Raw genomic sequence first — 23,687 nt, forward strand, 5'->3', positions numbered from 1 at the left:
GGTTCAACATCTTTTCCTCCTTCATGGGTCTGGCATCTCTCTAAACACCCTCTCCCCTGCACATTTCTGGCATCTCTCTAACCCTCCTCTCCCCACCTCCAACCTCTACAGTCCTTGAAACACACAGCAGGATACTAGTAGAAGTTGCAATGAAAACAAGCTGCTTTACGTGACCTCATCAGGGTCTTTCCTGTGCTGTATCCCATCCACCAGAAGTGACCTCAGAGAGGCCAAATATGGCACCAAAAAGGCACTGGCAAGGCTGGGTGGAGACAGCCTGTTTCACCGCTGCCTCTGCTGGTGACCTGCTTCATGTTTAAAGGATAATGGAGGGGTAGGGTAAGAGCTGGGTGGATAGGGGAGGGCTAGAAAGATGCCATACCTGCATGAAAGTGAGTGAAAGTATGGATCCTGGATTTGTAGGGTGAGGGATTAACCTTACATGGCTCCTACTATGGGGCAGCCCTGGGCATATGTCCATGCCCATAGAATGGTAGCTATGCCCCTGTCCATATCCTAGGGATCTACAGCTTGTATAAGGGCAGACAAAATAATTTGAATCATGCCAGTAAGGAATTCTATAACAGAGTGAAATATACCTCTGCCCTATTCTAAATTGGTATGGACATGAAACAAGGAACATACTGGGGATGGCCAGTTAGTGGTGATAGTCAGTGGCACTAATCAGTGAGGTGCTCCTAAATATTGTTGGCTGATATGTTCAGTGGGATTTAACCGGGCAGGAGCCTCTCCTGCTTGGATAAAACCTTTTGAATATTGATGTCTATGGGCCTGTTTTACAAAGTCGCGCAACAACAGCCCCGAAGCCCTTTAAATCTCTATGGGCTTTGGGGCCGTTACCGTGCTGCAGCCGCTAGCATGGCTTTGTAAAACAGGCCCTATGCATTTAACATGTGAGAAAATTGAAATATAAGCACTTATGCAGCTATTCCAGAAGCTAGTTGCACAAGTGCTTCTGAACTCTGGCTTTTTATTTTTTAAATTGTGAATGATGTGCAAGGTGGACCACATGAAGAAGTATATTTAGGTCTAAAACATGTACAATCCAAAAATGTGATCTAAAACATTAGTATTTCTTTGTGAAGAAAATGGCAGAGAGGTATATAACCTTTGCATTTTTTCAGGCTGCACTGCAAGTCGGAGGTCATGGTGAGAGGTTGCACCAGTGTCGAGAGGTGACACTTCTTACATATAAGGCCATCCCGATGCAAGTAGATGGTGAACCGTGCCGACTAGCACCTTCTCTAATTCGTATTTCCCTGAGGAATCAGGCTAACATGCTGCAGAAGAGCAAGAGAAGGACATCTATGCCATTACTGAATGAGTGAGTCAAAATGCTAAGTCTTATTTAGACACAAATACACATACAATATGTAAAGAAGTGAAACTGGAACCATGGCTAGCAGTGAACAGGAGGTAAAATCATGACTAGGGTTAACAGATGTCTGGGAAAACCCGGACATGTCCTCTTTCTAGAGGACTGTCCAGATGTCTGGACAGACTTTCCAAAACCTGGCAGTTTGTTGGGGTTTTGGAAAGCCCCGACGAGCTGCAGCCAATCTGGAGGGCCTCTGAGCATGTGTGGATGATGTCACACACATCTGCACATGCTTGAAGCCCTCCAGACGCAGCCTGGAGGTCAGGGAAGAAGAGATGAAGCTTTCTGGGGGCGGGGCTGGGGGTGGAATGAGGTGAAGCCATGTGTCCAGGTTTTTCTTTCTTAAAATATGGTAACCCTGATCAGGACCAACCTTGGCCTGCACAAAAAGGGAATAGGAAGTGGAACCAGAGCCACTAGACAGCAGTGCATTGAGCTGGGGCAGCAAAAAATATAACCAATTAATAGACTATCCATCAGATGAAAACAAGTTTGCAGAAAAAGTCAAATTCAGTTGTATATTTACATTTTTTATTTCAACTTTTGACATGTTTAAAACACCAATGATATATTTTCTTTCTCTTTCCTTGGAATAGTGACCCATTTGCTTTCAGATTTTTATAGTTTCTCACTTTTCCCCCATTCTTTAACCCTCTATTTAACTTTTTAACATAGTAACATAGTAAATGATGGCAGATAAAGACCCGAATGGTCCATCCAGTATGCCCAACCACACATGCTCCATAAATTAATAATTTATTTATTTAAAAAATTTCTATACCATTTACAACTAAACGGTTAACAGAATATACATATACAAGTGTTTAAGCCCGTTACATTAACGGGTGCTAGAATAGATGTGTCTATCTGTCTTTCTTTCGCTCTCCTTGGCCGCTTTCTACACTCAGGCCCAACAATTGTCCCTTTCCCCTCCTTCCTTCCTATGTCCTTAGTGCCCTCAATGCCTCCTTCCTATGTCCTTAGTGCTCCTTCCCATTTCCTTAGTGCCCCCAGTGGCTCCTTCCTATGTCCTTAGTGCCCTTACCTATGTCCTTAGTGCCCCCAGTGCCTCATTTCCATGTCCTTAGTGCCCCTTTCCATGTCCTTAGTGTCCACAGTGCCTCCTTCCTATGTCCTTAGTGCCCCCAGTGCCTCCTTCCCATGTCCTTAGTGCCCCTTCCTATGTCCTTAGTGCCCCTTTCCATGTCCTTAGTGCCCACAGTGCCTCCTTCCTATGTCCTTAGTGCCCACAGTGCCTCCTTCCTATGTCCTTAGTGGCCCCAGTGCCTCCTTCCCATGTCCTTAGTGCCCCTTCCCATGTCCTTAGTGTCCCCAGTGTCCCTTCCCATGTCCCCCCTCACTGCCTTCCAGCCTATGTTCCACCCCCTCCCCTGAAGCTAGCCAGCCTACCTCCCTCCCTATCTGCCGCGCTAAAGCCAGCCTGCCTGCCTTCCTCCAGTGCCGAAGCCTGCACCCCCGTACCGGCCCCCACTGCTGCTACCTACCATCTGGCCTACTGCTACTTCAAACATTCCCCGCCCCCGGTCTGCCGTCACTGCCGCCCGCTGAAACTAAACCAAAAGGGTCCGCCGCACACAAACCGCTGAACGCGTCGAACACTGCCACGGAGCTACGGATCACGGAGGTAAAAGTGTGCAAGTGCTTAGGGTTTTATTATTATTATTGATAATTTAAAATAGACATACAAGTAAACCTTAAAATTTCATAGCTAAAAAATGATAACATAACTTTGCATAAAAATACAACTTAGAAATCATGGCTAAAAATTAATAGCATAATAGCATAGGGCCAGAATAATGTCTAGATATTTTTCGCCAGAAACCCAGAGTTCTGCCCGGTAGTGTGCTTAGGTTCTATCTACTGGAGTCTCAGTAAAGCTCACTTCAGCCCATCTAAACCATCCCAGCCATCAAAGCCCTCCCCAGCCTGTCCTCAACTGAATGGCCATATGCAGGACACAGAGTATGATTAAAGATCCTCTGTGTTTATCCCATGCTTGTTTGAGCTCTGTTACCGTTTTCCTCTACACCACCTCCCTCGGGAGCGCATTCTAGTGCTGCCCGATTCACTATTCAAATCGATTCACCGATTCACTTCGGGTGAATCGATTTGAATCAATTCATTTGTAGAAAAAAAACAAACTCACCAATTCATTGCCCCCCTTGTAGAGACCCGTTCAGGTTTTCCCTCTGCTGCTGAAGTCCTTCATCTAATGTAACTTCCGGTTTTGCAAAACCGGAACTTACATCAGAAGAAAGGACTGTGGCAAAGGGAGCACGAGTGGACCTCTGTGTGCATTTGTGCGGATCAGCGGCGGTGGCAGTATGTTGATTTTTTTAAATACTTGTTAGAAGGTTCGTTCCCGGAAGCATTTCTCCTCTTCTCCCTGCATCTAAATGTAGTGTAAGTAAAAGATCTCTGCTGCAGTGCTGCTCTCTTCTTTCCCCAAGGCCATATAGGAATTGGGGGGTAAGCTGAGGCCTGGACCTATGGAAGCTGAGATTCAGGGAGGGGGGCTGGGGAGGGGGAATATAGAGCCTCTTTGGGGATGATCTGGGCCTGGGGAAGCTGAGAATCGGGGAGGGGGGGCTGGGGAGGGGGAATATGGGGCCTCTTTCTTTGGGGATACTCTGGGCCTGGGGAAGCTGAGAGTCAGGGGGAGGAGGACTGGGGAGGGGGAATAGGGGGCCTCTTTCTTTGGGGATGCTCTGGGCCTGGGGAAGCTGAGAATTGGGGGGAGAGGGGCTGGAGAGGGGGAATATGGGGCCCTTTCTTTGAGGATGCTCTGGGGAAGCTGAGAATCATCTTTGTAGGCTAACAGAAATTTGCTTAACTATCTACTCAACCAATATTTTTGCTATTTACTTTTCATTGTACCTAAACTTATTATTCAGTAGAAAAAATTTAGTTTGTTCAATCAAATCCTGTCTGGACATTGGACTTCTATGAGTGAATGTTCTGCTTAGGACATACACTCCAGTTGTGTGTCGAAGATGGACTACAGTCTCAGCAAGCTATCACAGATGCCATTCACAAATTCTGTGATATTGTTAGCACATTTCAACATAGTACAATACTCACATAAAGTTTGAAGACGGCTCAAGAGACTTTGGGAATTCATGTAAAGAAACTCATTGGTGACGTACAGACTAGATGGAACAGTACTTGCCTTGTGTTACAAAATGTGATTGAGTTACAGCAACGTATCAGCTTATGTTTATGTAACAGTAAAGCCACAAAGAAATCAGCACCTTTGGAATGTGACTATGAGTTAGCATGCAAGCTTAATGATATATATAAGTTTTTAAGAAGCAAGTACAATTGCATCTGGTGAGCAATATGTTACTGTGTCTGTTGTTCATCCAATGGTTGGACACCTGATAAATTCCATTGGCGAGTTTGGCAATGAATCAAGCAAATCAAATATAAAAATTGATGATGATGGGGAAGAGAGAGAAGGCTGTAATGATGATAGCAAGTCAAGAAATATAGAAATCATCAGTTCCTTCATAGAAGAACTGAAGAGTTTATTGCAAAGATTTCAAGACATTTTCATAATAACTCTTACAGATTAAACAGCTTTCTGAACCCAAGATTCAAGTCTACATATGGTGAGGTAAAAGATATAACTGCATTTGTTATACAAGAGATCCTGAAGATGCAAACACCGAGCGTCCCACCAGCAACACTAACTGCGCCAGAAAGCACTCTTGTGGTACCTGATCAACTTCACACTCAGAATACATATTTACCTTGTCAGCGAGACAAGTGCAACTTTTGGGAAACCAGTTTGGCTGCCATTAAAGCTAGACTTCCATCGATTTCAGACAATGATGGTGAAATAGCCTCACATGCAAATCAGAGTTTGCAAGCTATAAACTTGAAGAACTCTTGGAAGCTGGTGGTACCTGGTTGTTAAAACCGCTTAGTTAACCTTGATAGGCAATATATAAAAAATCCTAATAATAATATATTTACATACTGGCATGACAAACAAGATAAATTACCTTTACTAAGCCAGCTTGCTCACAAGTTTCTATGTTCGCCAGCAACTTCTGTTCCTTCAGAGAGAATATTTTCTGCAGCAGGTCAAATAATTGCTGCTTGTCAGAGTTGTCTGATGCCAGCCAAAGTTGACAAACTAATATTTCTAAATAAGAACTGGAAAATTTAATTAATGTAATCCATGTTTCTAACTAATTTTAAAACTATGTTATAGTTTGGATGTTCCTATTTTTCACTTTATATTGCCTTGGTTAAATAAAATGTTTAAACTTAAAAAGCTGTATCATTGAAAGTGAATCGAATCGAAAAATCGATTCAACAGGGTGAATCGAATTGAAATTTTTTTCTCTGAATCAGGCAGCACTAGCGCATTCTAGGCATCAACCACCCTCTTCGTAAAGAAGAATTTCCTAATATTACTCTTGAGTCTACCACCCCTCTACCTTAAATTATGCTCTCTGGTTTTGCCATTTTCCTTTCTCTGAATAAAGATTTTGTTCTACGTTAATACCTTTCAAGTATTTGAATGTCTGAATCATATTTCCCTCCTTTTCTCTAGGGCAGGGGTAGGCAATTCTAGTCCTTGAGAGCCGGAACCAGGTCAGGTTTTCAGGATATTCACAATAAAATGCATGAGATAGATTTGCATTTCAAGGAGGCAGTGCATGCAAATCCATCTCATACATATTCATTGTGGATATCTTGAAAACCTGACCTGGCTCCGGCTCTCGAGGACCGGAATTGCCTACCCCTGCTCTAGGGTATACATAGTCAGGGCTTCCAGTCTCTCCTCATATATCTTTTGGTGCAAACCTCCTACCATCTATGTCGCCTTTCTCTGGACCACTTTAAGGGCTCCTTTTACTAAGCCACGCTAGCAGGGTTAACACGCGTGACTTTTCATCACACGGTAACCCTGGCGCTGGCCAAAAACTACCGCCTGCTCAAGAGGAGACGGTAGCGGCTAGTGCAGCTGGCGGTTTAGCGCACGTTAAACCGCTAGCGCGGCTTAGTAAAAGGAGCCCTATATCCTTTGCCAGATATGATCTCCAAAACTGAACACAGTACTCCAAGTGGGGCCTCACCAATGACCTGTACAGATGCATCAACACCTTCCTCTCTCTATATACAGCCTAATATTCTTCTGGCAACAGCCACTGCCTTGTCACACTGTTTCTTTGCCTTTAGATCTTTAGACACTATTACTCCAGGGTTCCTCTCTCCATCCGTGCATATCAACCTCTCACCTCCCAGCACATATGGCTCCTTCCGATTTTGAATCCCCAAATGCATTACTCTGCACTTCTTTGCATTGAATTTTAGTTGCTAGATATTAGACCAGGGGTGCCCAACACGTCGATCGCGATCGACCAGTAGCTCAGGAAGGCAACGCGAGTCGATCGCGGAGCCCATCCCGGGCTCCGTGATAGACTCGTGTTGCCGTCCTGATCTACCGGGCCGATCAGCCTTCCTCTCCGGTGTTCTCTCTAGGGCCTTTTAGCTGGGCGGTCCGCCCAGCTGTCATCTGCTGCTGCTGCCGCCGCTGCTGAACATAAAAAAAAACAAAAAAAACCGGCTTGGAGATTTCAGCCTGTAGCGAACTTATGCTCCGTGGCTCTAACGTGTGCGTGCCGGCTTCCCTTCTCTTCCCTCCGAAACCGGAAGTTATGATCGGGGGGGGGGGGAGAAGAGAAGCCGGCAAGCACATGTTGAGAGCCCTGAAGCAAGCATTCGCTATGGGCTAAGGCGGGAGACAGCTTAGTGAAGCATTTGCTCTTCTTGCTGACGGGTCCTGCCTACTTTCTGTTTCCGCGAAGGCAGGACCCGGCAGCATTTCCCCCAATAGGTCGATCGCGATCTTGGGCCAATCAGCCTTCCTCTCCCCAACGGCAGAATTGACGTCGGGGAGAGGAATGCTGGTCGGCCGAAGCAGGGAGAGCTTGGGGCGTCGTCGTCGTCTTTCGGGCCTGTTATTGGTGGCGGTTTGGGGCCTGTTATTGGTGGCGGTTTGGGTCCTGGTCCCCGATGGCAGTGGCTTGGGAGAGGGCAGGGAGAAAGAAAGAAAAAGGGCAGGCAGGGAGACAGAAGGAAACAGAAAAAAAAGAAAGGGAGGCAGAGAGAAAGAAAGGGCAGGGAGAGAGGAAGGAAAAGTTGGGGGTGGGAACGAGGTCTGGAGGAGAGGAAGCATACAGGCTAAAAGAAGGGAAGAAAGATTGGATGCACAGTCAGAAGAAGAAAGTGCAACCAAAGACTCATGAAATCACCAGACAAGGTAGGAAAAATGATTTTATTTTAAATTTAGTGATCAAAATGTGTCTGAATTTATATCTGCTGTCTATATTTTACACTAAGGTCCCCTTTTACTAAACCGCAATCGAGTTTTTTAGCACAGGGAGCCTATGAGCGTCGAGAGCAGCGCTGGGCATTCAGCGCAGCTCCCTGTGCTCAAAAAACTGCTATCGTGGTTTAGTAAAAAGGGAGGGGGGTATATTTGTCTATTTTTGTATGGTTGTTACTGAGGTGATAGTGCATAGAGTCATCTGCTTTGACCTCTTTGAAAAACCCTGAAATAGGAATGATAATTAACATTTTCTATGCGTACAGTGTGTGTTGTGTTTTTTTAAAATTTTATTGTTGGTAGATCATTTTGACTTGGTCATTTTAAAAGTAGCTCGCAAGCCCAAAAAGTGTGGGCACCCCTGTATTAGACCATTCTTCTAACATTTGCAGATCCTTTTTCATACTTTTCACTCCCTCTTTGGTGTCTACTGTGTTACAAATCTTGGTATCATCTGCAAAAAGGCGAACCTTTCCTTCTAACCCTTCAGCAATGTCGCTCATAAACCAATCCTTGAAGAACTCCACTACTCACCTTTCCTTCCTCCGAGTGAACTCCATTAACCACCACCCTCTTGCTTCTGTCCGTCAACCAGTTTCTAATCCAGTTCACCACTTTGGGTCATAACTTCAGCCCGTCAAGTTTTTTCAAGATCCTCCTATGAGGAACTGTGTCAAAGGCTTTGCTGAAATCTAAGTAAATTACATCTAGCAAATGCCCATGATCCAATTCTCTGATCACCCAATCAAAATATTCAATTAGATTAGTTTGGCCCAATTTATCTTTAGTAAAACCATGTTGCCTCGGATCCTGTAACCCACTAGACTCTAGGAATTTCATTATCCTTTCTTTCAGCAACACTTCGATTATTTTTACAATAACTGAACCGGCCTGTAGTTTCCCGCTTCATCTTTGCGACCATATTGGTTTTCTTTTTCTCTTGTTTTAATTTATTTTCCTCACATAAATGTCAGAAGCCATTTTTATTGCTCCTTTTATTGAATCTGATTCTCCAGCGCATATGACATAGTTGTCGGTTAGAGAATCGTGGTGTTAGGCGATTCTATATAAGATGCCTGTGTGCGAATCTCAAAAGCGGCATAGGCGGCTTCTGACACCTAGTGTCCTATATAGAATCTGGCTCTTAGACCTGGTTTCAAATGATCTAAGTCACAATGTATAAGTTCTGTCTAGGCAGCCTCATAAAACTTTTGATTATCCCTGCAGTACGACTAAGTGTAGGTCAGCCCACATTCTTCCCACCTCCCACCTCCCACCCTCACCACACCTTCAAAAATGCCCCTTTCAGCTCTGGGCGCACAGTGGGATTCAGAGTCCTAAAAAGTCTCTGGATACATCTAAAAACCTGATTCAATTATCGGCACTTGGACCTGTCTTTTAGGTCGTCCAAGTGTTGACTTGTGTGGGCTTTTAGAAGTATTTGTGTTTTGATTGAGCCCCATATTGTTTACATTTCTCAGCAAGGATTCTTTTTCCTGCTATAATAAGATGTAACCCATCATTTCAATATAGTTTCTTGTCTTTCCATGTATTTCCCCATTCACCTATGTACCTAAATTCTTCTTGATGATACCAGGCTTTGAGCCACTTATTGAAGTCCTCTGTGTTTTTTACTCTTTCCTCTCCCTTTCCATGTGCAGGCAATACTTCTGAAAAAGGTACAATCTTTACAAAATGTTTCAAGCCCTCATCAAGCTGCTGAAAAGCTTTTTGTGCTGCAAGTGTGGAGTTGTTGCCAGGTCATTTGTTTTCAGATGGATAACAACATCGGTGTTAGAATCCGTAGTTTCTTCCTTAATTATAGTCAGTATTTGCTAGGTATTACTGGTAACTGAGGATCCTGGAAGGCATGTCACTATTTTGGTCTCCTCACCCTGTGTTCCAAGGTTAATGTCTCTGATGATGGAATCCCCCAGCAGCAATAGTTTTCTGTTTTGGACTTTATTTGTGCTTAGAGTATGCTTTCTCTCTCGAGTTATTGTGTTTCCCTGAAAATAAGACAGTGCTATATATTAATTTTGGGTCCATAAAATGCACTAGGGCTTATTTTCGGAGATCTTATTATTTTTTTTTTTGTAATCATTTTTATTAGAAAGGGTACAACAACAGGCAACAGGGCTGATCTTATTTTTTTCATGTACAACAATCATCTCTCCCTTCCTCTCTTCCACCCCAATTCTTCCTCTTTCCTTTCTCCCCCCCCCCCCATGAGCAGCATCTTCCTTCCCCTCACCCATCGCCTTGTGCAGCATCTTTCTATCCCTCCCTCCCATCCCCCATTGCAGCAGAACCCTGCCTACCCTCCAACTGTGAGACTGACATACCTCTGCTCTGAGGCCTCCAAAAACAGCAGCAGTGGCAGCGCTCTGAACGGGCTGCTTTGCGGCCTTCACTCTGCCGCATCACTGATGATGTCATCAGTGATGTAGCAGAGGGAAGGCCCCTGCGGGGAAGGCCACAAAGTAGCCCGTTCAGTGTGCTGCCATTGCTGCTGTTTCTGGAGGCCTCGGAGGTATGGCATATCAGTCTCACGATGGGAGGGTTGGTGTAGTTCTGCTGCATAGGGGGATGGGAAGGAGGAATAGAAAGATGCTGCACAAGGGGATGGGTGAGAGGGGAGGATAGATGCTACACATGGGGGGGGAGAAAGCACTGCCGCCAGAGAATCGGACAGTACTAGTCTCAGGGATGGAGTCGGGGACATTCGGGAGGGGTTTTGGGGGTTAATCTTAACTAGGGCTTATTTTTGGGGTAGGGCTTATATTAGGAGCACCTTTAAAAATCATGCTAGCTATTTTCAGGATGGGTCTTATTTTCAGGGAAACACAGTACTTTCACTGGTCCAGTCCCACCTCAATTCTGTTTTCTTAGTATCACAATGCACTAATGGAGCAAAGGAATTGTGTAGAAGTAATATTTGTGAAGATGGATGTTTCTGTGTTACATGTTGCAGTCTTCCTGAGCCTAATGTAATCCATTTATTCCTGGGTTGTTTTATTCTTTGAGGCAGAGGTGGTAAATTGGTATGATTTTATGGAACGATAGAAGCTGCTTTAATTGTATTTAATTCCTGTTTAAGTATGCAGAGCTCCTCTTTAATACTAGCTAGTTGAAGACAATTGGAACAAGCCTTAAGCCTCCAAATGGTGTGTCTTGGAATTAAAGCACCACAGTGATTGCACTGAATAAAAGTCATCTTGATTGGTTGGAAAGTGAATTGATTTGAGTAGTCTGGATTATTTGGTTCTCTATATATGAGCAGTGATCCCTGGGGTGGGTAGGTGGGACTATAAGTCTTACCCTTTTTCTTATGAGAAGGAAGAGGAAATATGACTTAGAAGAGGACAATTTTTTTTTTTTTAGCAAGAAGCAATTAGGAAGGAGAAGAGAATTTAGGTAGGTAAAATGCTATAATCAGTGTTAAGAGCAGAATATGAAATTCTGAGTAATAGCTTTCATAAAAGTTTCCAAGGCAGTCTTTGCAATATACCCTTTCTCATTTTTCTTTAGTTCCCTTTTTACTTTCTTTTTTGATATTTTTCTTCTAAATCCTTTCTTCTCTCATTTAAATAATTCCTTTTCTTTGTCTTTCTGCTTTGCTATGCCTAATTTCTTCGAGAATACCGTGTTTCCCCAAAAATAAGACAGTGTCTTATATTCATTTGGGACCCAAAAAACACACTAGGTCTTATTTTCGGATAGGGCTTATTTTTTTCATGTACATGATCATATCTGCCTTCCTCTCCTTCACCCCAATTCTTCCTCTTTCCTTTCTCTCCCCCACATGTGCAACATCTTTCCTCCCCTCTCACCTATCCCCTTGTGCCTTCCCTCTGCAGCAATTTTCTATCCCTCCATCCCTCCCATCCTCCTGAGCAGCAGAACCCTTGCCCAGCTTCTATCCTTCGCTCCTTCCCATCCCTCGTGCAGCAGAACCCTTGCCCAGCTTCCATCTTTCCTTCCTCCCATCCCTTGTGCAGCAGAATGCTTGAGCACCTGCCCCTGCCATGCAGCTAAACTGCCGAACCCCCTCTGATCCTCCATCCTTCCCTCACATCCGAACCCTACCGACCACAACCATAAATACCTTTTGGCAGAGCAGCGTTGGGCCAGCAGCACTCTAAACAGGCTGCATCGCAGCCTTCTCGTCGGGGCCTTCTGTGTGCCACATTACTGATGACATCATCAGTGATGCAGAAGAGGGAATTCCCCAGCATGAAGGACGCAAAGCAACCTGTTTAGAGTGCTGCTGGCCCGACGCTATTCTGTTGGAAGGTATTTATGGTCGCGGTCAGTGGGGTTCAGTTGGGAGGGAAGGAAGGAGAGTCAGTGGGGGTTTGGCTATTCAGCTGTGCGGCGGGGCAGGGGGAAGCTGACTAGGGCTCATTTTTGGGGGTAGGGCTTATACTACTACCGTGTTTCCCCGAAAATAAGCCCTAGAATGATTTTTGAGGTAGGTCTTAATATAATAGGTACACCATTTATCAAACTGATTGACAGGTGAGATAAGATCAGCATTCACTTCCAGGTTAAATAGTGCACATACCCCACCCATGCCATGCCACATCCACACTGCACCAGTCTCGCCCACACCACACCCGTATCGCCCATACTCCACCCACGCCCCAACTACCATGTCTTCCACCATGACTATGCCCCGCCCCTCTCATAGGAATGAATGGTGGTAGCTCTATCCAAGTTCTACCCTCTGCCTGCCCCCAGAATAAAGCCCCCCTGTCTACATTTCCGGAAATGATTCCTGCAAATGTCACAGTCTGTACTCCTGGATAGCACAGCAGGCCCTGTGACTATAACAAATATTGAGCTGGCGTGATCCCCACTGACTTAGGGACTCCTTCAGGTTTAAAGTCTGTCTGTTGCTTGCAATAGGGCTGCAGGTAAGTATTCCTTTTCCTTCTGAGAGGACTCAGACAACAAAGGAGGTTTCCAGTTTTTATTCTGGCCAAGAGCCAGATTGTGGTTAAAGCTCACCACTATCTTGCAGTGCAAAAACATATCAAAACAATTTCAAGAAAAATAGGAAGCACGAAAAGAAAATGGCCATTAAACACAGGCTCTCATTTAAAGTCAGAATAGTTGAGAGTCCAATTGCTGGTTCCTGGACTTTAAGTTTAAGATATAGTCCTCTTCACCAGGACAGCCTTGAGTACAGGTTAATTAACCAACTTTGTAAATCCCATGGAAAGGTTTCAAATGGAGTTCTTCCCACAATCAGCATAAGTTTTCAAGTTTATTAAAATCTTATTATACTGCCAAATCATACAAGGCGGTGTACATACCATATTAGAAGTACATGTATTTAAAAAATACAGGGTACAACAAAGGAATATCTTACAAAGACTTAACAGTACAAGACAGATGGACAAACTGGTACTGAAGGGAGGCAGTAGAACTACATTATTTATAGAGAAAGAATAAGTGGAATGGACATTGGGAAGGGAGCTGATACCACATGAATCAATCAGGTTCAAAGAGAGAGAGCATCCTTAACAGGACGGTTAAACATTAAAAGCATCCTTAAATAGATAGGTTTTAAGTTTAGACTTAAAGTCTGAAATAGTCATGTCTTCTCTTAAATACTTCGGAGTGGCGTTCCACAAAGTGGGAGCGGTAATTTTAAAAAAATATATGGGCGCATTGTATTAATATATCTCAGGGAAAGTACAGCAAGAAGATTTTGAGAAATGGAGCAGAGAGTTCTTTGGGAATCATGAGGAATCAGTTAAGATGTTGTCACAACAGTTTTACATTCAACATGCCCTAGATATTCTCATAGACCTCAGAGAATTATTATTAACCCCAGAGCTCAAAGCACTTCTGTAAGAACTGTGCCATTATAAACAAGCAGCCTTTCTCCAGCTGTTGCCATGCCAACCTCTTCTCAACTGGTTCAGCTCAAAACGTAATGCAGTGCAATCACAGAAAAAAATACCTCTGGGGGTTTTCTTGTGCTGTTTAAACAGCCTCCAAGTTCCATTACCTGTTTTAACTTAGTCACTCTCCTAGCAGACAGTTTTCCATAGCAGCAACTTTCAAACACAAAAATTCAAAACCCAAGTTAGCACAAACATTGGCTGCTTCAAAATCCCCACAACTCACTTTTGCAGCAACTTATGTCCATGGCTTCTGCATAAGTTCCTGACTGTTGCCATACAGTCAGCAGTTTAAATGCACAGACCACCACTACGTTTAAACTTACAACGCATTATCAACTAAAAAATAGCCTAAGTCCCAAATGCCCAAAACAAGATCTTTTAGACGAAGGAGGGGCCTCCCCGAACCTCCGCAACCCGCCCAATCTCTCCTACTGCAATCACGATCCACCCCCCACTCCTGAACCAATAATGGCAGGAGGGAGCCCAACCCCTCCTGCCGAGGTGCAAGCCCCGTGCCCATGGCACAGCCCCTCACAACCCCCCCCCAAACCCCCGATTGCCCTCCCTCCCCCCTGACACCCCCCCTCACCCCCGACACCACCCCTTTACATACAGTCAATTGGCTGGACGGACGGATCCCAAGCCCGTCCGCCTGGCAGGCCCGCCATCAGAATTGCGGGCCTTAGGGCCTAATTGGGCCAGGCGCCTAAGGTCCCACCCACAGGAGGGGCTTAAGGCTACTGGGCCAATTTCGCCATTCGGAGGATGGAGTGCTTGCCGGGCGGACAGGCTTGGGACCCATCCATCCATCCAATTGACTGTAAGTAACGGGGGTGTCGGGATGAGGGGGATGTCGGGTGTGAGGGGGAGCAAACCGGGGTGAGGGGGGCAGATTGGAAGTTTGGGGGGCAATAGTGGGGAGGCATCATGGGCAGGAGGGCCTGGGATCCATCCTGCCTGTATTTTAAGGTGGGAGGGGTGGTCGTGGGCAGGAGGGCCTGGGATCTATTATCTTTCCTCTCTAAAATTAACTCACTGCCCTTTTTTGGCAACACTCATTTTAAATTTCATACTTCTTTAATATTCCTTTGCCTATTAATTAACAACTTTTTAATGGAATCTAATCCAGCTCAGATCCCAGTTCTATGGGGCCGCAGACTAGAGAATGACACGGGGAAAAAATCTGTCCCCGTCACTGCACCATCCCCGGCCCACCATCCTCTGCACCGCCCCGTCACCGCCGTTCCCTTCACCGCCCCGTCACCGCCACCACCATCCCTTTCACCGCCCCGTCACCGCCACTGCCATCCCATTCACCGCCCCGTCACCGTCCCCGCAGCATCCATATAAGCCTAAGTACTGCAATATTTAGCTTATTCCTTTCTTATAAATCAAAGTTCTGGCTGCTGAACTAGAGAAAGAGATGTTCAGCTGGCAGGGCTTTGTTTATAAATTTTTATCAACACAACTAATATACTACTTTATCCTAAAGCAAAAAATAAATAAATAAATAGAATTTTTTTCTACCTTTGTTGTCTGGTTTCTGCTTTCCACATCTTCTCATTCAATTCCTTCCATCCACTGTGTGTCTTCTCTCTGCGTCTTCCATTTGCTGTTACTGTGCCTCTCCCTTCACCCCCTCTCACAATTGGTCTAGCACCCATCTTCTTCCCTCCGCTCCCCCATAGTCTGGCATCTGTCTTCTTCCCTTCAAGCGTCTTCTCCCCACTCTGCCTTTCACATTTCCCTTCAGGGTCTGTTCCTCTCTACCCTCTTTCAATGTCTGTTCTATTCCTTTCCACCACCACCACCCTTCCCTCCCTCCTTTACCATCTGTTCCTTTCTACCACCCTTCTTTCATATCTTGTCACACCCCCGGTACCGAGTAGTCAGAATGGCTACCGGGAGGTGTGCAAAACACAGTCCCTGGCGTGCCTTCACGGGTTGAAGGCCCTGCTGGTGTTAATATGAGGAGCAAAAATAAAGTTCAGGACAGCTTTGTTCTCCTCAAAATAACAAGTCTTTAATGCACAACCTAGCTTCATTCAGCCATGTGCTTAACACTCAAAAGTTTAAGGCAAAAACACAAGAAACAAATATAAATAGAGCTTGGTCTTGCCTGAGACTGCACTCAGCCTTCCCTCAGGTAAGTACAACAGTCCTCAATCAGCTTTTCACAAAAGAAAAACTGCAAAAACAGGAGCTGATTCACTAGCACAGTCCTTATAACAGTCAATCCTAAAAGTTCATTGCGCTCAAAGCACACTGTAATTGCCTAACTGCAATCAGGCCTCTCCACCCAGCTTCAGTAAATAGGTGGAGACGGGGAATTGTTGAATCCACAATTAAAGCTGCCAATACTGGCCCCACAATCCCAGCCCAAGGATCTTCTGTGGATTCTCCCCTCAATTCCCACTAACATTCAGTGGCACAGTTCTCCAAACAGAGGAAAGAAAAACAAAACATACTTCCTCTGAAAGTTTGCACAGTCCCTTGTGCTCACTCTCCCAGCACAAGTCCCAGCATTCACAAAACAAAACACAGTCAGTAATCCAAAAAGCCAAAATCAAACTTAGCTTAGTTCCATGGGCGCTTCCTCGGGTTCCAGGTAAGTGTCCATAGGTTCCTCAGTCTGTAGACCATCAAGCAGACTTGGCAGAGATGGCTCATCCAGGTCTCTCATCTCAACCTCATTCTCGGTTTGGAACCTGGAAGCACCTGGCCACGAGTCTCCTTCCAGAGCTGGATCCAGACTGACTCTTCCAAGCTTGCTCTGCTGGCTTTGACCAGACCTGAGAAAGCCATGCCCTAACCTGAGTGGGGGATGGGCTGGCTTTTGCTGAGCCTTCTGCTGCTGCTCAATTAGCTTCAGCAGCTGAGTGCTAGCCTGATTAAGAGCCTGCCTACTAGGGTGCATTTTGCTAGGGGCTGCTTTAGACTTAGGTAAGTTCCTAACCTCATCCTGCTTCCCCTCCCCCCGGGGCTCCTGCTCTTGGGCACTCTCACAAGGTCTAGAGTCTTGCTGTCTGCTGTTAGAAGGGCTGCCACATTGATCCGCTCTCCTAAAGTTTAGGGTTTTTTCTCTTTTTCCTGGCACAAACCTAACTTCAGTGCTGGGTTTTTGACATACCCCCACCTTTAAATGCTGGTTGTCTTTTACTTTTACATCTACCTCTGGGATGTCCTGCATTCTAGGCAGCTATCAATATCGCCTACGTGTTTTATTATACTTCTTTCCTGGCGGGCCAGGCGGTGGTTCAGGGTCTACAAAATCATCAGGCCATTGTAATATCGGGGTCTCGTATTTGATCCCTGAGACTACTTCCTGATCAATTTCTCCATTTTCCAACCCTTCCACACGCTTCACCAGGGCAGTCATCACATTTGCCATTTCCCCCAATTCCTCTTCTTTCATTCGAGCAACTTGCTGTCTCATTTCACTTATTCCCTTCTCTACTTCTTTGAAGGTTTCTATAACATGCCCAAATTGCTGGCTATGTTGGCTATGCTGGCTATGTTCCAGTTGGTCCTTCTGGGCCTGTTGTTGCTTAACCCATCCTTCTGTCTTCCCATGTTTGTTGGCTAATTCCTCACATAATGACTTTACCTCCCCAACACTCTGTTTTACTCCCTGCTGTTGGGCTTGGTTTTCCGCCATTTGAATTTTCACCTGACTTATTTGTGAGTTCATCTGGGCCAACAGTTTTCTCAGATTTCCTGACTCCTGTTGGCATTGTGCCAAAATTTCCTCTCCAAACTTTTCCCCAGAACGTTCAGGTGGCTCTTTTGAAGGGAGGGAATTAGCGTCTGCCTGCAACTTCAGCTCTAGTTCCCACTTTTGCTGTGCTGCTCCTAGTTCTCCCCTAAGGGCCAGCATCTCCGCCCGCAGCGCGGCTAGGGTCCCCTCCACAGGATCTTCTTGTCCCCCACCCGAGGTTTTAGGTGTTAGCGGGGTCTCCTGAGAGTTAGTTCCTGATGACCCAAATCCTTCCTGTCCTCTTTTTGTGTCTGGGAGCCGCACCCGTTGCTCCAACCTGGCGTGCCAAATTCGCTCGCACACCATCTGGGGATGCGGTCCCCGGGTTGGACACTGTATTTGGTATCCCCCTGGGTAACCAATAACACTGCTAAATTTCCTCTAAAGTCAGGGTTGATTACTCCCGCGGCAACATCCACGGAGTGCTTCAGCGCTAACCCTGACCGAGGAGCTATCCTTAAATAGGAACCTGGTGGGGGAGCTACCTGGATGTCGGTAAATACTAAAGCCCTTCCCTTAGCTGGGATGTTCTGTGGCTGAGCTGCATACAGGTCAAACCCTGCTGCTCTAGCATAGGCTTGCGTCGGTGAATGGGCTTTGCCAGAGAGAGAAACCCAGCAAATCGTCGGGTACCACTTCTTCTGACCCGGCCCTCTGGATTGACGCCTCCTCTCTGAAGGGAGTCTAACCTTCCCCTCTACCTTGGCTCCCAACATCCATCTGCCCTGGATCCCTGGGCTGCCGTTCCTTTCACTACCCAGGCCTTCCCCCTGAGTCCATACCCCAGCCCGGCTTAACCAGTCCCTCCCCAGGATAACGGGATGAAGGGCCGAGTTTAACACCGCACTTCGATGTGCATGCTCTCCCCTTTATATTCGATGTTTATGGGCCAGAGTGGGTACTCCTTGGATACCCCAGGAACACACATAATGGGAACCTTTCCACCACTCTTCCCCAAGCCCTTGACTCCCACCACCTGGGTCCAAATCTGTCGGGATACTGCAGACTGTTCAGCCCCTGTGTCAACCAGGGCTAATACCTTCCTCCCTGCCACAGAGACTGACACCTGATATACCCTAGGGTGCTTGTCCGCTAGTCCCCGGGCGTACACAAAATCTCTTTTCTTTTTACAGAATCGTTGTGTATGCCCCTCTTTCCCACAGCGGAAACAACGTAGCCCCTCCCGTGAGACTTCCCTGGGCTTGGACCACCCCGTTTTGTGGGTCTGACTTTGGGATCCCGTATTCTTATCCCCCTGGGCCTGTTCCATACTTTCTTCAGAGGCCTGTAAGGAGGTAGTCCTTTCTGCTACAAGGCTCTGGACTGGCCCACCGGCTGTACTTGTGAATGGGCGCTGTAGCAGCTGAGTTAATACAGTGGTGCCTCACACAACGAACTTAATCCGTTCCAGGAGCAAGTTTGTTATGTGAAACGTTCGTTGTGTGAAACGCGTTTTCCCATAACAATACATGTTAAAAAAAATAATTCGTTCTGTAGCATAAAATATGCTAAGATGACATAAAAAAAGATAAATTTTTGGTTATTATTTTTATTTAGATACATCTAAAAACATAATTGTTTTTTAAAACAACACACATTTTTTAAATTTAAAGACAGACTAAGTAGAGTCTAATTTTACAGTGAGAGGGCAGAGTCTCAGCGGCAAAAACTGGGACTTAACTGTTCATTTTTTTTTTTTTCTACCGTGTTTCCCCGATGATAAGGCAGGGCCATCAAATAAGACAGCCCCCCCTTTTTAGAAAAAAATGTAAAATAAGGCACCCCCCCGCAAATAAGCCACCCACCGATACCTGCGCTTACCCGAATCGGGTGGTACGGTGGGTGACTCCGTGTGGTCCCTGGCACCCCCGACACGATCGGGGCAAGAGGGAGCTCAAGCCCTCTTGCCCCCCCGACTCCCCGACACGATCGGGGCAAGAGGGAGCTCAAGCCCTCTTGCCCCCCCCGACTCCCCGACACGATCGGGGCAAGAGGGAGCTCAAGCCCTCTTGCCCCCCCGACTCCCCGACACGATCGGGGCAAGAGGGAGCTCAAGCCCTCTTGCCCCCCCGACTCCCCGACACGATCGGGGCAAAAGGGAGCTCAAGCCCTCTTGCCCCCCCGACTCCCCGACACGATCGGGGCAAAAGGGAGCCCAAGCCCTCTTGCCCCGCCGATTCCCCAACTCCCCGACAATATCGGGCCAGGAGGGAGCCCAAGTCCTCCTGGCCACGGCGACCCCCTAACCCCACCCTGCACTACATTACGGGCAGGAGGGATCCCAGGCCCTCCTGCCCTCGACGCAAACCCCCCCTCCCCCCAACGACCGCCCCCCCCCAAGAACCTCCGACCGCCCCCCCAGCCGACCCGCGACCCCCCTGGCCGACCCCCACGACACCCCCAACCCCCTTCCCCGTACCTTTCTGTAGTTGGCCGGACAGACGGGAGCCAAACCCGCCTGTCCGGCAGGCAGCCATCGACGGAATGAGGCCGGATTGGCCCATCCGTCCCAAAGCTCCGCCTACTGGTGGGGCCTAAGGCGCCTGGGCCAATCAGAATAGGCCCGGGAGCCTTAGGTCCCTCCTGGGGGCAGGGCCTGAGGCACATGGTCGGGTTGGGCCCATGTGCCTCAGGCCCCGCCCCCAGGAGGGACCTAAGGCTCCCGGGCCTATTCTGATTGGCCCAGGCGCCTTAGGCCCCATCAGTAGGCGGAGCTTTGGGACGGATGGGCCAATCCGGCCTCATTCCGTCGATGGCTGCCTGCCGGACAGGCGGGTTTGGCTCCCGTCTGTCCGGCCAACTACAGAAAGGTACGGGGAAGGGGGTTGGGGGTGTCGTGGGGGTCGCGGGTCGGCTGGGGGGGCGGTCGGAGGTTCTTGGGGGGGGCGGTCGTTGGGGGGAGGGGGGGTTTGCGTCGAGGGCAGGAGGGCCTGGGATCCCTCCTGCCCGTAATGTAGTGCAGGGTGGGGTTGGGGGGTCGCCGTGGCCAGGAGGACTTGGGCTCCCTCCTGGCCCGATATTGTCGGGGAGTTGGGGAATCGGCGGGGCAAGAGGGCTTGGGCTCCCTTTTGCCCCGATCGTATCGGGGAGTCGGGGGGGCAAGAGGGCTTGAGCTCCCTTTTGCCCCGATCGTGTCGGGGAGTCGGGGGGGCAAGAGGGCTTGAGCTCCCTCTTGCCCCGATCGTGTCGGGGAGTCGGGGGGGCAAGAGGGCTTGCCCCCCCGACTCCCCGATCGTGTCGGGGAGTCGGGGGGGCAAGAGGGAACCAGGCGGAGAGAGGGCAGTTAAGCGCAGTGCCTGCGCGGAAGGATGCAGCTCGGGCGACTTCGTTGTGTGAAACGAAGTTCGTTGTACGGATCAAGACATAAAGTTCGTTGTGCGCAGCGTTCGCTGTGCGAGGCGTCCGTTATGCGAGGCACCACTGTAGTTTGGTCTGCTCACCCATTGCCAATCCAAGTTCATCGTGCTGTTGTCTGACATGTTCCTGGCTGCGATCTCATAAGTCCTGGTTCGCCTTTAAGACGGCCTGCAGGTTCTCACTCTGCTTCTGCCTCTCCTCCGCAAGGAACACCAACAGCTGCTGCTGATCCATCCTCGCTGGGTCTGGAACGCAAACAAACACAAAAAAAGAAAACCCAAGTGTGGCACTTTAAACAACCTGACACCCTTCCCCCGAAGGAAATGTCAGCCACTCTAGTTAGGGTCACTTTTTATCCTCATCAGCCCCTTAGCTTGGGTACTCTTACCCGCGGTACTGATGAGTCTGCGCCTTTGGTATTAGGCCTCCTTGGCCTCAGTCGTTCTCTCGGCTCGGCCTCCGGTCTGCAACCCACGAACTCTGGTCCTTGCTGTCCGCCTTCTGGCTCAGGTCCTCCTGCACTCCTCAGCTTCCAGCTGCTCAGGTTCAGGTCAGGTACCTCCGGATCCGATTCCTGGTTCCTCCGCTGCACTGCTCCTGGCTGTTTGTCTGGCTGCTCCTCCAGATACAAGAGTCCTCCTTGCAACCACCAACAAGAGAGTCCAAAAACAGTTACTGGAACCACAAAACTAAAACAAAAAAAAAACCCAAAACGTTTTTTTTTTTAAAGTTCTCAAAAGTCACCAGCAGGAGGCACTGTATCCCACTTCTGACACCACTTGTCACACCCCCGGTATCGAGTAGTCAGAATGGCTACCAGGAGGTGTGCAAAACACAGTCCCTGGCGTGCTTTCACGGGTTGAAGGCCCTGCTGGTGTTAATATGCGGAGCAAAAATAAAGTTCAGGACAGCTTTGTTCTCCTCAAAATAATAAGTCTTTAATGCACAACCTAGCTTCATTCAGCCATGTGCTTAACACTCAAAAGTTTACGGCAAAAACACAAGAAACAAATATAAATAGAGCTTGGTCTTACCTGAGACTGCACTCAGCCTTCCCTCAGGTAAGTACAACAGTCCTCAATCAGCTTTTCACAAAAGAAAAGAAAAACTGCAAAAACAGGAGCTGATTCACTAGCACAGTCCTTATAACAGTCAATCCTAAAAGTTCATTGCGCTCAAAGCACACTGTAATTGCCTAGCTGCAATCAGGCCTCTCCACCCAGCTTCAGTAAACAGGTGGAGACGGGGAATTGTTGAATCCACAATTAAAGCTGCCAATACTGGCCCCACAATCCCAGCCCAAGGATCTTCTGTGGATTCTCCCCTCAATTCCCACTAACATTCAGTGGCACAGTTCTCCAAACAGAGGAAAGAAAAACAAAACATACTTCCTCTGAAAGCTTGCACAGTCCCTCAGTAGTGAGCTTGGTAATGCTCACTCTCCCAGCACAAGTCCCAGCATTCACAAAACAAAACACAGTCAGTAATCCAAAAAGCCAAAATCAAACTTAGCTTAGTTCCATGGGCGCTTCCTCGGGTTCCAGGTAAGTGTCCATAGGTTCCTCAGTCTGTAGACCATCAAGCAGACTTGGCAGAGACGGCTCATCCAGGTCTCTCATCTCAACCTCATTCTCGGTTTGGAACCTGGAAGCACCTGGCCACGAGTCTCCTTCCAGAGCTGGATCCAGACTGACTCTTCCAAGCTTGCTCTGCTGGCTTTGACCAGACCTGAGAAACCCATGCCCTAACCTGAGTGGGGGATGGGCTGGCTTTTGCTGAGCCTTCTGCTGCTGCTCAATTAGCTTCAGCAGCTGAGTGCTAGCCTGATTAAGAGCCTGCCTACTAGGGTGCATTTTGCTAGGGGCTGCTTTAGACTTAGGTAAGTTCCTAACCTCATCCTGCTTCCCCTCCCCCCAGGGCTCCTGCTCTTGGGCACTCTCACAAGGTCTAGAGTCTTGCTGTCTGCTGTTAGAAGGGCTGCCACATTGATCCGCTCTCCTAAAGTTTAGGGGTTTTTGTCTTTTTCCTGGCACAAACCTAACTTCAGTGCCGGGTTTGTGACAATCTTCTATCAGTCCCCCCACCATCACTAGAAGTCTCTCTTCTCCCTTACCATGAGCAAATAGAACTTTTGAAAATTGTATTGCTGAGGCATTATTTCTAATGCCTCAGCATTAGACATCAATTTTAGAATTCTTATTGTCTGCTCTGATTTCATTCACAATTTGGTTTGTGTTGTGGCTGAGGATTCCATGAGGCATTTAACCTTTTCCTGTCTCTTGAATTGTGATTTCAAGTTGATTCCTTCAATAATGGAGTCTCACGGCAGTAGCAGTTTTCTCTTTTGGGCTCTTTTGACATTGTTTAAGGGATTTCTTGTACATTTGGTGCTGGTCTTCGTTGATGAGGTCACTTCAGAATCTATTTCCAAGGAAGAGAAACTTTTTCCCTTTCACTCCCTCCTTCCTTGTGTGAGCCTGGAACACGCGGTCCCCGCAGGCCCCCACCCACACACCTGCTCGATTGTTTTGCTCAAAGTTCAATCTTCTGCTATGCTGCAACTTCCTGTTTCTGGTTGGGTCAGAGCAGAAGATTGAATACTGAGCAGCCGCACATGCGTGGCTCTTTGAAAGTGTGCCGGTCGCCGAAAAAGAAAGCCGGCAAACTAAGATGAGGTGGAGAGAGGAAGCTGGTTAAACGATCGAGCCGGCGTGTGGCGATCCATGATTCCGTGATGCACAGGAATCCAGGGTCGAACTCGTCTAGAAGGTCCTTCAAGATTTGGGTCTTATTGCATGCTGATCTGGCATTGCACTAAAAAGTCGGGACTGGGGTGAGAGAGTCAGAGACAGCATTGGGAAGATTGGCTGGGGGCAGGGGCTTTAGTGAGTT

At 47.4% G+C, this 23,687-nt stretch overlaps 1 protein-coding gene across 1 annotated transcript in view; it reads left to right on the forward strand.

The window, feature by feature from the left end:
* Positions 1 to 23,687, forward strand: part of DGKI (diacylglycerol kinase iota) — a 1,086,779-nt gene that overhangs the window by 778,735 nt on the left and 284,357 nt on the right. The window contains exon 21 of the mRNA XM_033957757.1: positions 1,146 to 1,345. Within this exon, the coding sequence (XP_033813648.1) occupies positions 1,146 to 1,345 (200 nt within the window). The remainder of the gene's footprint in view (positions 1 to 1,145; positions 1,346 to 23,687) is intronic.

Source organism: Geotrypetes seraphini, chromosome 9, assembly GCF_902459505.1.
Source record: "Geotrypetes seraphini chromosome 9, aGeoSer1.1, whole genome shotgun sequence".
Lineage (NCBI taxonomy): Eukaryota > Metazoa > Chordata > Amphibia > Gymnophiona > Dermophiidae > Geotrypetes > Geotrypetes seraphini.